Source organism: Chrysochloris asiatica, unplaced genomic scaffold (genome assembly GCF_000296735.1).
Source record: "Chrysochloris asiatica unplaced genomic scaffold, ChrAsi1.0 scaffold00011, whole genome shotgun sequence".
NCBI classification, from domain to species: Eukaryota; Metazoa; Chordata; class Mammalia; order Afrosoricida; family Chrysochloridae; genus Chrysochloris; species Chrysochloris asiatica.
In genome coordinates, this window is record NW_006408529.1 from 15,662,769 (window position 1) to 15,676,322 (window position 13,554).

At 37.1% G+C, this 13,554-nt stretch overlaps 1 protein-coding gene across 1 annotated transcript in view; it reads left to right on the top strand.

The window, feature by feature from the left end:
* The first annotated feature begins 1,636 nt into the window (after positions 1-1,636).
* Positions 1,637-13,554, top strand: part of PRIMPOL (primase and polymerase (DNA-directed)) — a 63,598-nt gene continuing 51,680 nt past the window's right edge. The window contains exons 1-4 of the mRNA XM_006834504.1: positions 1,637-1,703; positions 3,342-3,580; positions 5,456-5,553; positions 8,189-8,318. Coding sequence (XP_006834567.1) covers positions 1,637-1,703; positions 3,342-3,580; positions 5,456-5,553; positions 8,189-8,318 — 534 coding nt within the window. The remainder of the gene's footprint in view (positions 1,704-3,341; positions 3,581-5,455; positions 5,554-8,188; positions 8,319-13,554) is intronic.

Sequence of the window (13,554 nt, forward strand, 5' to 3'; positions counted from 1 at the left end):
TTCTATTTCAACAGCTGCCTCTTGGTCTATGTATGAGTTCTTCATGTGCACAATTAAGTGTTCTGTAATACCCATTTTTAGCAATTTTATCCGTAACTTGTCATGATCCACACAGTCAGAAGCCTAAACATCTTCCTGGTATTCTCTGCTTTCAGCGAAGATCCATGTGACGTCAGCAGTGATATCCATAGTTCTACATACTCTTCTGAATCTGACTTGAACCTCTGGCAGGTTCCTGTGTATGTACTGTTGCAACTTTTTAAATTTAATTGCATGTGATATTAATGACATTGTTCAATATTTCTGTATTCTGTTGGGTCACATTTCTTTGGAATGGGCACAAATATGAATCTCTTACAAATGTCTTGATATAGATAAGTGAGTGCCTCCAGTGCTGCATCAGATTTCAGTTTTTATTCTGCCATTTCCTGGAGGCTTGTTTTTAGCCAATGCCTTCAGTGCAGCTTGGACCTTCCTTCAGTATCATTGGTTCTTGAACTTATTGTCTCAAACGATTCTGCTCAATTTCAAGACAATATCTGTCACTTTAGTGTATCAAAAAATACTAGAAAAGTACTGATAAAGGTAAATGGAAGTTTGCCCTCAAATAGTTTAATATACATTATTTCAGTGGAAAAATGCTAATGCATCTATCTATTTCCGCATAGATAAATCGTGAGATTGTTGTTAGTTGCCTCAGAGTTGGTTCCAACTCTTTGCAACCCATATGTGCAGAGTGGCACTGCTCCATAGGGTTTGTATAATTGTGACTTTTCAGACACAGATTGTCAGACCTGCTTCCTAGGCACTTCTCAGTGGTTTTTTAACTGCCAACCTTTTGGTAATAGTTGAGCACCCACTGTGCTAAGTGCGCCACCCAAGACTCGTAAATTATGGCATGTTACTATTTTGGGGTACCCTTGAGTCGTTCTGACTCCTAGAGGCCCTATGTAACACAGTAGAATTTTCCCACGATCTTATCAATGAAGAGGAAAGCTATCAATTACCTATTTCTGTGTGAAAACAGCCTCAAATATTGTGATTTGAAAACAGCAACAAATTATTTATTTGTTACAGTTGTACTTATTAAGCCTCTGCTTAGGTTAAAGAGCTCTGATGATGCAATGAGGTAGGCATTGGGCTGCTAACTATAAGTTTGGTGGTTCAAATCTGCCAGCTGCTCCTCAGGAGAAAGATGAGATTGTCTGCTCTCTTAAAGATGTACAGTCTCAGAAATTCCTTATGAGTTGGAATCAATTTGATGGCAGAAAGCTTTTGTTTTTGTGGTTAGATTCACATCTTCCCATTGGCTAACAAATCATATGGCCAAGCTGAGTTAGTGTGAATGTGGTCTTAGGCAGCATCTCTTTATGGGAGGGGTGACAGAATTCATGGGCATTTAAAATCTACCATGGAACGACTCCCCACTTTTTGTAAGCAAACCGAAATCCTAAATTAGGAATATATTTCCTGGCTTCTAACTTTGGTATGACTAGCATAGCATTTGCCCAAATTAGCAAGTCTTGTAATCAGGTTCATAAACCAGTTATCCTTCTAACTGAAAATTGTATTGAAAGAGAACAATGGACAGGAGCAGAGCAAAAGGGAGTTAAGAGCGGCACTGTGATTCCTAGAAATGGATTTGCACTCAGCAGAAATTAGCACCGGAGTGGTGGCCAAGGCAGTAACGCCAGCTGAGCCAGGTAGATAGCACTTGATTAAATAAAATTATATAAGAAACTTCATAATGATACAGAAGTATCTATATTTATATAAGACTTTGTAATTTCCCTGTTTCCTCTCATGCGTATCTGCAAGGTAAATTGTATGAAGTATTTAACATGATGTGGAGTCCCAATTTGAAGTTGATTAAAAGCGCTATGATCTGGGGTGTTTCATTAATTTCTTCAAAGTCATAGCACTATTAGATTGAAGAGCGAGAATCTAAGGGTTTCTGATAGCCAGCTGTCTTAGCTTCCTAGTGTTGCTCTAACAGAAATACCACAAGTAGGTGGTGTTAATGCACAGAAACTTATTTTCTCATGGTTTAGGAGGCTAGGATTCTAAATTCAGCACACCTATTATAGGGGAAAACTGTCTCTCTTAGTTCTGGGGGAAGGTGCTAGTCTTAGCTTCTATAACCCTGGTGTTCCTTGATTCCCTGGTAATCTTAGCATGGCTTCTATTTTGCTCCTATTTGTGCTTGTTTGTCTGTGTGCCTCTTCTAACTCAGAAATGACTTGATTTAGGACATACTACAGTAATAAAGCATCAGACTTCAAAGTTGTTTGAACTGCAAGGTTGGTGGTTCAAGTTCACCAAGTGTTCTTTGGAAACCCTATACAGGGTCACTATGGGTTGGCATCGACTTGACGATGCTTAACCACAACAACACAGTGATATGGTCTCATTAACAGAACAAAGAAAATCTGATTCCCATGTTCGGGTTACATCCACAGTATAGGATTTAAGATTCCAATACATATTTTGGGGACATATAATTCAATCCATAATACTCACCCTATTCCCTTCCCACAGTAAAACTTCATTCAAAAAAAAATTTTTTTAATATACATATAGATAGATAGATAATTGTTGGTGTTAAGTGCCATTTTGAACTGCTGACCTTTTGACTCAAACTAACCTTGCAATCCAGTGCATTATCCTGCAGCACCACATGAGGACTCCATATATACATGTTGTTAAGTGCAATCAAGTTGGTTCCAGTTCGTAGGGTTTCTGAGGAATAGCTGGTAAGTTTGAACTGCTGACCTTGTCGTTCAAACTGACATTGATGTTGAGTCTTTATCCTTTGGTACCACACTGGGGGACTCTCTCTCTCTCTCTCTCTCTGTCTCTCTCTCTCTGTCTCTCTCTCTCTCTCTCTCTATATATATATATATATGGAGCTCTGGTAGCGTAGTGGTTACGAATCGGGCTGCAAACCTTAAGGTCAGCGGTTCGAAACTACCAGCCGCTCCACGGGAGAAAGATGAGGCTTTCTACTCCCGTAAAGATTTACACCCTCGGAAACCCTGTACAGGGTCGCTATGGGTCGGAACCGACTCGACAGCACTTAACAACAACAACATATATATATAGTGTGTGTGTGTGTGTCACTGTAGAAACAGCACTAGACTGTGAACCACAAGGTCAGCAGTTCAAATCCACCAGCTGCTCCTTGGAAACCTTAAACAGGGTTGCTATGAGCCAAAACTGACTTGATGACATTTAACAACAACATGTATATATATATAAGCTTTAAGGAATTAGTTTTGAAGTTTTACTGAATAAAGCTTATTCTAAACAAATAAATTGATGATCTTTTTTGTTTGTTTTAGTAATGATTAATAGCAATCTTAAATGGGATAGGATTGATGCTTCTTATGCTTCTGAACCAGTGAAGAGAAAATGGGAAGCAAAACTGAAGCAAATTGAAGAGCGAGCTTCCCGTTATGAGAGGAAACCTTTGTCCTCAGTGTATAGACCAAGGTTATCCAAACCAGATGAACCACCTTCTATTTGGAAACTATTTCATCGACAAAATCAAGCTTTTAATTTTGTTAAGAGCTGTAAAGAGGTAATTATCTCATCCCTTTCTCTTTTTCACAGCTTTTATAACAAGATTTCTAAACAACCTGATTTAATTTTAGGTCTTGTACAGCACCAAGAGAATTTAGTTGCAATCTTAATGCCACAAAATTTAGAAATAATATTTCTGAATCATTAAGCATTTGGTTTATATTAATCAGGAAAAAGAATGATAGGTGTAGTGCCAATTATTTTTTAAAAGGCGCCTTGGCAGCACAGTTAAATGTTTGATTACCAACTGAAAAGTTGGTTGTTTGAACCCACCAGCCGCTCCTCAGGAGAAAGATAGGGCAGATCTGCAGCCTTGTAAGTCCTGTAGTGCAGTTCTAGTCTGTCTTACAGGTTTGCTATGAGATGGAATCGACTAAACAGGAATGTGATTTGTAGTGATGCTTAACTGAAGCTGTGCTTGAAGGGAGAGTGGTCATATTCATGGACTGAAAGAAAATAGAATGACTAAGCAAGGGGGAAAGGAAGGGTCTTTGCCTCTGGAGCTCAGAGATATGATTTGCAATAATGTAAAACAGTGATTAAGGGTCTGGTAGCACAGCTGATTAATATAATTGCTGTCAATGAAACTAAATGCTCAAAAATACGTGGAGCTGAAAGAATGGAGTGTGAGATTTTTAGGAAGAAGAGAAAGAGTTGAATTTAAGATACCTGAAGCAAAATGCCTCAGACATGATATTAGATTACAATAAGACATAGAACTTAAAATCATAGTGCCACAGCCGACTTGTACTTTTCTACTTGTGCCTTTTGTGCTTTGGGGTTTGTCATAATTACGAGCACATTAGGCTAGTAAGAAGAAGCTTGCTACCTGCCCAGCCCACTGCTGTGGAATCAATTCCTGCTCATATAGTGACCCTGTTTAGGGTTTCAGAGACTGTCAATCTTTACAGGAGCAGAAAGCCTCACTATCAGGACTCTTTTTGCATATATGCCAACTTTACAAAAAATTAATAAATGAAGCAACATTTGTATTGTGCATCCTTTGTGGAGAATATAAAAAGATAAAAAAAAAATAGATTGAAAAGGTAAGATGAATATGTGAAATCCAAGATAAATATGTGATTTCGAGGCTGTGCCTCTGATCACGGATGTTACATAAAAATTGAAAGTGCTATATGCTTTTTAGGAAATAAAAGAAAATTTGTCTTACTCATTTTATATAAAGTCAGGAATCAGAATTTAAAAGGTTAACTCAAAGCTGATTCACTGTAACTTGTATCTCATTAAAAATGCATGGGTATGATTGCTGAACTTCCTAATAACTAATCTATAAAACTAATCTCTAATAGGGTCAGGTAACTGGGTCTTCATGTCATTCACATGATAATGAAAGTTTAGTTCTTTTAAAGGCTCAGCAGCTACCTTTACCTAAGTGGAAACACAAGGAACTTGTGTGTGTATTCCTTTATTAGAAGACAATAGACATAAACAGTTATATGTAATCAAGTACCATAATGATCGATCTATATGTACTGGAGCAATGATTAATTAATCTTATCCCACACCATTTATAATAAATTTTAGGTAGTTTTGGAAACAAAATTTAATTTTATATATTACCAAACAAAACTGTGGTAATGGCTCAAACTAGAGTGATAGAATTAAGAGTAATTTTTAATCCTGTTATTTTTAGCCTGGATATTCAACTCTGAACATGTGTTACTTGAGATTAAAAATAAATAAGTACAAGTAATTTAGATTTTTATTAGCTCTAATGATTCTTTTTCTTTCTGTTAATAATATAGAAGTTTCTAAAATTTGAAGGGTAAAATTATGAATAGTTCATAACTGCAGTTGAATTTAGATTTGCATTTTATGAATTTATTTGAACATTGTTTGTGATTTTACAAAGGATGTTCATGTATTTGCTTTGGAATACAAAGTGGGAGACGGACAACGTATTTACCTCGTAACAACTTATGTTCAACTGTGGTTCTACTATAAATCCCGGTAAGGAGTTTTTAAATGAGCAACATATTAAGCTAAAGTTATATGTATTTCATCTAGTAATTTTTATAAAATTAATTCAGGTTGAGTTGGCTCTCACAGTTCTTGACCACAGATTTATGTATTTATGTGATGTTAGAATTAGTTCTTCAGTTCCCTTGTCATTCCAAAACTAAACCCATTGCTGCTGAGTTGATTCTGAGTCCTAGTGAGCTATAGGATAGAGTAGAACTGCCCCACAGGGTTTCCAAGGTGTAGCAAAAATGGATTGTTTAGCCAGGTGTTGATAGGGAAAAAAATCATATCTACACTTACTCTTCACTTACCTTGTTATCCAACATTTTGCATCTGTCTGTGCTTTGATGATGTTTGATTGACAGTGAAGAACGTGAGGGGTCTAGGTAAGAGTAACACTGGCCGCCATGGTTAAGGCTGTGTATCAGCTTGACTGGGCCAGGATTCTCAGTCGTTTGGAAGTGATGGAATGATGTAATTTGGCAGTTATGTAATGATATGGCCATCCTCCATTTTGTGATCTGATGTGGTCATCCTCCATTTTTGCATAACACCAATTTTCACAGAACGACCTGGCCTTTGGCATCTAAGCATGCCAATAAGTGAGGAAAGGGTGTATATATCTCATATAAACATACATACACACATATATAGAGACCTGGTGGGGCGCTGTAGCATAAGCACTAGGTAAACTCCTTGGAAGCTCTATACAGGGTCTCTATGAGTTGGAATTGATGGCACTTAAGAACAACAACACACATATACAAGGGTACGTAAAAAACTATCGCTACAAAATCAAACTTTTATTAAAGATACCAAAATGTGAGGTTATTGTTTTTCCATTTTGGTGTACAATTTTGATGACAGTGGTTTCATCTCTCTAATCCATCCCCCAAAGAAATCTGCACTCTTGGATTTACACCACAGAAAAATGGCAATTTTGGCAGCCTCGAGGAGCTCAAATTCTTTAAAATGTTCTTTGTATTTTGGGAACAAAAAGAAGTCTGAAGGGGCAAGGTCTGGGCTGCTGCATGAATGGAGTAAGGTTTACCAATGAAATTCCTTTAGAACAGTTTTTGCTAGCCTCAAAGAATGAGCGGGTACATTGTTATGGTGGAAAAATTCTTCAGTGCAACTTTCCTGTGTTTTTTCTTGCCAATACAATTTTCAGTTTTCTTAAAATTTCTTTCTAATAAGCCCCTGTGATTATCCTGTGTCCTTCAGGAAACTCTATCAAGGTCCCAAAAAACAGTTACTATAACCTTCTGAACCGTTCTTGTGGCCTTGAATTTAAACAGCCCAGCAGATCCCCATGGAAGCCACTGTTTTGATTGGACCTTTTTTTCCTTAAAGGTACCCTAATGACACTAAGACAAGTATATTACTGAGAGAGTTGGTCTGCAGCCATCCGCTAATTGCAGACATGCTTAAACATGTTTTGTTTGGAATAAATTCATACATGTATGAACTGGAACCCTAGAAGCAATACTTTTTGACTTACCCTCATCTATATTTATAACTCCATTACTCAAAGGGATTCTGAAATATCTCTTTCAAAATTAAATGGTACTATTAGTCACAAATGATTATGTGCATTAGTGATTTGTCTAATAATAGATTGCTGCTTCATATAACTTAATGATCTATTTAAGTATTTATCACACTTGAGTAATATATGAAAAAGATTAATATGGATTCTCTGTGTTAACTTAAATGTTTTTATTATAATGTTTTGAATATAAAACTAGGTTTTCTTGTGTTTATGTATATGCAACACCAATTAGAGTTGAATTAAAATAATTTTAAAATCATTAAAATGATGTTATACTGAAATGAAATCTCACCTTGCAATAAAAGTTTGGTACTATTACAGAGTATGTATGAGCACATGCTTTTGTATTCTTGTATACTATCAGTGCCAGATAATGACAAAATTCTTCCACCACTTTTTCTTGTTCCTCATCTGAACTTCACTTAACCCAAATTATTACTTATGTATTAAATCAGCAATCCAAATTCTCACCTATCTATATATTGAATCAGTGTCTAGTCTCATTAATCCATGTCAAAGTTGCACCTCTTGTAAGCCACCAAGGTTATAACTACAAATTGAGTATTGAAAACTTCCGGAAGCCAGTTGATGTTTTGTGTTTTTTTGTTTTAATTTCTTTTTCCAATTAAAATAATATGATCTTCCCAATGAAAATACAACGTTTAAATATTCTCAGAGAAATCACAGAATTTCAAGAACATGTGATTTTGAGTTACAGGTTTGAGAAAAGACAGTTCTTTTCTAAAACAAAATTTATTCCATTATTGTTAGTGACAAAAAACAAGCATAGAGGTATGGCATATTATGCAAATCATCAGTGAATAAATAAAAATGTGAGGTTGGTCATGTTTTCCAGTCAAATACTGTTACAGAATATGATGTTATACTTTGTTTGGTAGAAACTCTTGATTGTATGAGCCAAAAACCGGTATCAAACAGTTGTTCACTTTATTATGTCTTCACTATTTCATCGTTATATGCGATTTCAGAACAGTTAATGTAGTCTCGTGAGACACAAATACAGCTTCTATGATTGAAAAATGTCTCACAATCACAATTTATTTAATTTAGCAAAAATCTCTTGCACTGCTATGAAGTCATTCCAGAAAATTCGGTGTGCAAGCTTTATTTTGACTTGGAATTCAACAAACTTGCCAATCCAGGAGCTAATGGGAAAAAGATGGTTGCATTACTTATTAAGGTAAATAACAGACTTAACTGTTTCTCCTTGTATCTATTTATGCATCTCTTTATTCACTCATTTATTCATTAAGTGAATCCAGCTTGTATGATTTATGAGTTCTGAAATATATCTTTTTCTTGTTATTCTTCCTTTTGACTTATTTCTTAATATCACTTCTATGAGTAAACAGTGAAAGAAGGGAAATTTCAGTTGATGTCTATATGGTTTGTAGTATTTCTTTATGTGATAAAAATCTTGCAGAAAGATAGCAGCTTGGATGTTTTCTGCATTTTAAATCATATATTAATGCTCTGGCAACCACTATAAATAGCTGATTTTGGTTAAAGTCAAAGTAATTTTGCTGTAATAATGGGGTACTGTGGACTTGATGAAAATAGTTTCAGAATTTTGGAATTCGTCAAGAATTTTGGCATTAATTTTATCTCATACCTTCATAAATGAAACAAAGGGCTTCAAAATTAATGCCTACCCAAAGTTTAGCTACTTACTGACAAAACATGTTTAGAAGTATGTGTATCAGTGTTTCCAACAAAGGTAAAGGGTATCACCCTTTTGTACTTTTGATTTAGTAATGCCAACCAGGGCATTACTAACATAAGGAGCAATGTGAACTTCTACAGGTTAGGTCTTCGATGCTTCAAAAATAATTTTTACATGTATTACATTAAGTTGTATTAGATTTGTATTGAGTACTCTTTATCTTCAAAGTAGGTATTCACGTTTACTATTAACTATTTTTATGTTAACTGAATAATAATTTTAAGTGACCTGCCGTATAACTTTAAAATTATATTCAAATTAAAATGCTTTTAATAAAAAGCATACATACCTGCTAATTATGTTGCATATCCACATGTATTTGAAAATGTATGCAAATGCTGTTTCTTTAAAAATTACAAAATGTAAGCTTTATGTAGGGGAGCTTGGTCACTAAGTACAATAAGCACTGGACTGCAAGCCACAAGTTTGGCAGTTTGAGCCCACAAGCCATTCCACAACAACAAGCTTATGCATATAAAGTCTCCCCCTGCTGTCCCCAAAGTTACTATTCTTAAAAATAAGTATTAGATCCTTTAAAATAAATGTTTTATTTCATTATAGTTGGTAAATTGTATTTACTTTTTAACCTTATTTATGTTTTTAATAATAGGTAAATATTATAAATTTATATAAATTACACATGTATAAATATTGACTTTTTGTGATAGGCAGTATATTTCTAAAATCTAGAGAGGATTTATTGTGTAGGTCCTGTGTGGCCAATAAGAAAGCAAGACTAACATTTTTCAGTGATACTTTAATATGGTGATTAAATATGGTGAGCGCAGTGGCTCTGTGTGATAAGCACTGGATTGTGAACTACAAGGTCTGCAGTTCAAGGCCACTGGCCAGTCCGTGGGAAAAAGATTAGGCTTTATGCATTGGAAACCCTATAGAAGATTGCTATGAGTTGGAACCAACTCAATGGCAATTAACAACAACCACAACAAGTAAGTACCACATTGTATTGTTGTTGTTGTTAAGTGCTGTTGAGTCGATTCTGATCCATAGCGACCCTTAATAGGGTTTCCAAGGAGGAGCTGGTGAGCTTGAACCGCCAGCCTTGCAGTTCAGATGGCTTTGCAGTCTGGCGCATTAACCGAAAGCGCGACACTAGGACACCACATTGTATTGTTGTTGTTGTTAGGTGCCATTGAGTCGGTACTGACTCATAGTGACTTTATGCACAGCAGAATGAAACACTGCCTGATCCTGGGCCAGCCTCACTACTGTTGCCACGCTTGAGTCCATCGATGCTGCCACTTGGCCAATCCAGCTCATTGGGGGTCTTCCTCTTTTTCTCTGACCCTCCATCTTAGCGACTGGTCCCTCCTTATAATATATCCGAAGTATGAGAGATGAAGTTTGGTCATCTTGGCCTCCTAATAGCACTCTGGCTGCACTTCTTCCATAACAGATCTGTTTGTTCTTTTGTAAGTTCTCCAACACCATAATTAAAATGCATTAAATCTTCTACAGTCTTCCTTATTCACTGTCCAACTTTCACATGCATATGAGGTTATTGGAAATACTATGGCTTCTGTCAGCTCAAGCTGACATCTTTGCTGTTCAACACTTTAAAAAGGTCTTGAGCATCAGATTTGCCTAATGCAATATGCCATTTGATATCTGGGCTGCTGCTTCCATGAGTGCTGATGGTTGATCCAAGAAAAATGAAGCCCTTGACAACTTCAGTCTTTTCTCCATCGATAAGAATATTGTTTATTGGTCCAGTGGTGAGGATTTTTGTTTTCTTTACATTGAGATGCAATCCATATAGAAGGCTATGGTCTTTGATCTTCATCAGTAAGTATTTTAAGTCCTCTTCACTTTCAGCAAGCAAGATTGTTTCATCTGCATATCGCAGGTTGTTAATGAGTCTTCCTCCAATCCTGATGCCATATATTTCTTCATATAACCCATCTTCTTGGATGATTTGCTCAGCATACAGGTTGAATAAGTATGGTGAAAGACTACAATTCTGTCACACACTTTTATTAATTTTAAACCATTCATTGTTCCCATGTTCTGTTTGAACTTGGTCTATGTACAGATTCCTCATGAGCACAACTAAGTGTTCAGGAATACTCATACTTCACAATGTTTTCCATAGCTTGGCGTGATTCACACAATTGAAAGCCTTTGCATAGTCAATAAAGCACAGGTAAACATCTTTCTGGTATTCTCTCCTTTCAGCCAAGATCCATCAGACATGAGCAATGATATCCCTCGTTCCATGTCCTCTTCTGAATCTGGCTTGAACCTCTAGAAGTTCTCTGTCAATGTATGCTTGCAGCCGTTTCTGTATTACCTTTAGTAAAACTTTGATAATGTCCGATGATTTCTGCATTCCACCTCTCTTTGGAAAGGGCACAAATATGAATCTCTTCTAATCAGTTGGCAAGATAGTTGTCTTCCAAATGTCTTGGCATAGATGATTGAGTGCCTCCTGTGCTGCCTCACTTTCTTGAAAGATTTCACTTTGTATTCCATCAGTTCCTGTGCCTTGTCCTTTGCCAATTCCTTCAATGCACCTTGGACTTCTTCCTTCAGTGTCATCGGCTCTTGATCATATGCTACCTTTTAAAATGGTTGAACATCTACCATTTCCTTTTGGTACAGTGATTCTGTGTATTCCTTCCATCTTCTTTTGATGTTTTCTGCATCAGTCAATAATTTGCCCAGATAATAACAAAAGTTGAGGCTTGAATTTTTTTCTTCTGTTCCCTCAGCTTGAGAAATGCTGAAAATGTTCTTCCCTTTTGTTGTAATATTTGACCTTGTCCTCTCGAGCTGACCTTTGGAATTTTCTGTTCAGCTCTTGTACCTCCTCCAGTACCAGTCCATTTCAACTCACTAATGCTTAAGATTATCGATGTTTATGCATGCCATTTCACTTTTGTCAATTTCCAATTTTCCTAGATTCATACTTTGTACATTCCATGTTCCAATTATTATTGAATGTTTACAGCTGTTTCCCTTCATTTTGAGTTGTGCCCCATCAGTAAATAAAGGTCCTGCTGACTTTACTCCCACGGGCTTTATTCCATTCATGTTATCAGAGTCACCTGTACTCTGAGGAGGCAGCTCTTCCCCAGTCGCATTTTGAGTGCCTTCCAACCTGAGGGGCTCCTTTTCTGGCACTATATCTGACAGTGTTTCTCTGCTATTCATAAGGTTTTCAGTGACTAAATATTCGGAAGTAGTTCGTCTTTCCTTCTTCCTAGTCTGTCTTCGTATGGAAGCTCATCTGAAATCTGTACACCATGGGTGACCCTGGTAGTATTTAAAATACCTGTGGTATAGCTTCCAGAATCACAGCAACTCACAAGCCACCATAGTGCGATAAACTGACAGGTGAGTGGTGATTTTATCATCTATTAAGTGCTAAAGGAGCCCTGGTGGCTCTGTAGTATAAGCACTGAACTGCTAAATGTGAGGTTGGCAGTTCACACCCACCAGCGACTACAAGGGAGAAAGATCAGGCTTTGTGCTTCCATAAAGATTTATAGCCTCAGAAATTCTGCACAGGGTCACGGAGTTGACATTGACTGGATGGTAGAAGTAGACTAATCGCCAGATACTGTACTAGGTACTAAGAATACAATAGTGAGCGCAAGGAGACATGGTTTCTACCTTCCTAGAGTTTATAGTCAGCTGTTATTGTTGTTGTTAAGTGCCATTAAGTTGGATCTGACTCATAGTGACCCTGTATAGGATTTCCAAGGCTCTTTATGGGAACAGAAAGCCTCATCTTTCTCCTGCTTTATAGTCTGGTGGAGGACATAAAATTCAGCTACCATAATAAAACCCAAAAAGTGAAGTGGCTTAAACAAAATAGAAACTTAAGTCTTTCTCCTTTAGTATCTGAATGCGGCTCCACTGTATTCAGGACTAGGCTGTTTTTCTTTTGTTCTTAAGCTATCCCTAAGTTGTTGTCTAGTTGCTGTTGTTAAAGTGTTGTCTAGCCAATCCTGACTCATAGTGACCCTATATGGTTTCCAAGAAACAGCTGCTGGGTTTGAACCACTGATCTTGTGGTTAGCAGTCCAGTGCTTCTCTTACCGTACCACACCAGGACTCCAAGTTGATGCCTTAGGGATAGCTAAAGGTTAAGCTAGATATTAAATACATTTAGGCATTAAACATCATCATGTTGTTAGGTTCCATCAAGTCAGTTCTGATTATAGTGACCCTATGCACAACAGAATAAAACATTGCCCGATCCTGTGCCATTATCATAATTGTTGTTATGCTCGAGCCCATTGCTGTTGCCACTCTGCCAATCTCACTGGGGGTTTTCCTCATCTTTGTTGTTGTTAAGTGCCATCGAGTGGGTTCTGACTCATAGCGATATTATATAGGGTTTCTGAGGAGTGGCTGGTTGGTTTGAACCACCAAACTTGCAGTTCAAACTGACTTTGTGGTCCCATGCATTATGCTGCAGCACCACACCAGGACTCACTTCCTCATCTTGGTGGTGGTTATGTGCTGCGGAGTCAGTTCTGACTCATAGCTACCCGTATAGGGTTTCCCAGGCTGTAAATCTTTAAGGAGGCAGGAAGTCTCATCTTTCTCCCACAGATTAGCTGGTAGTTTCAAACTGCTAACCCGGAGGTTAGCAGCCCGATTTGCAACCACTACGCTACTAGAGCTCCTTACAGGAGGAAAACAGCCTAGTCCGTACTGCAGT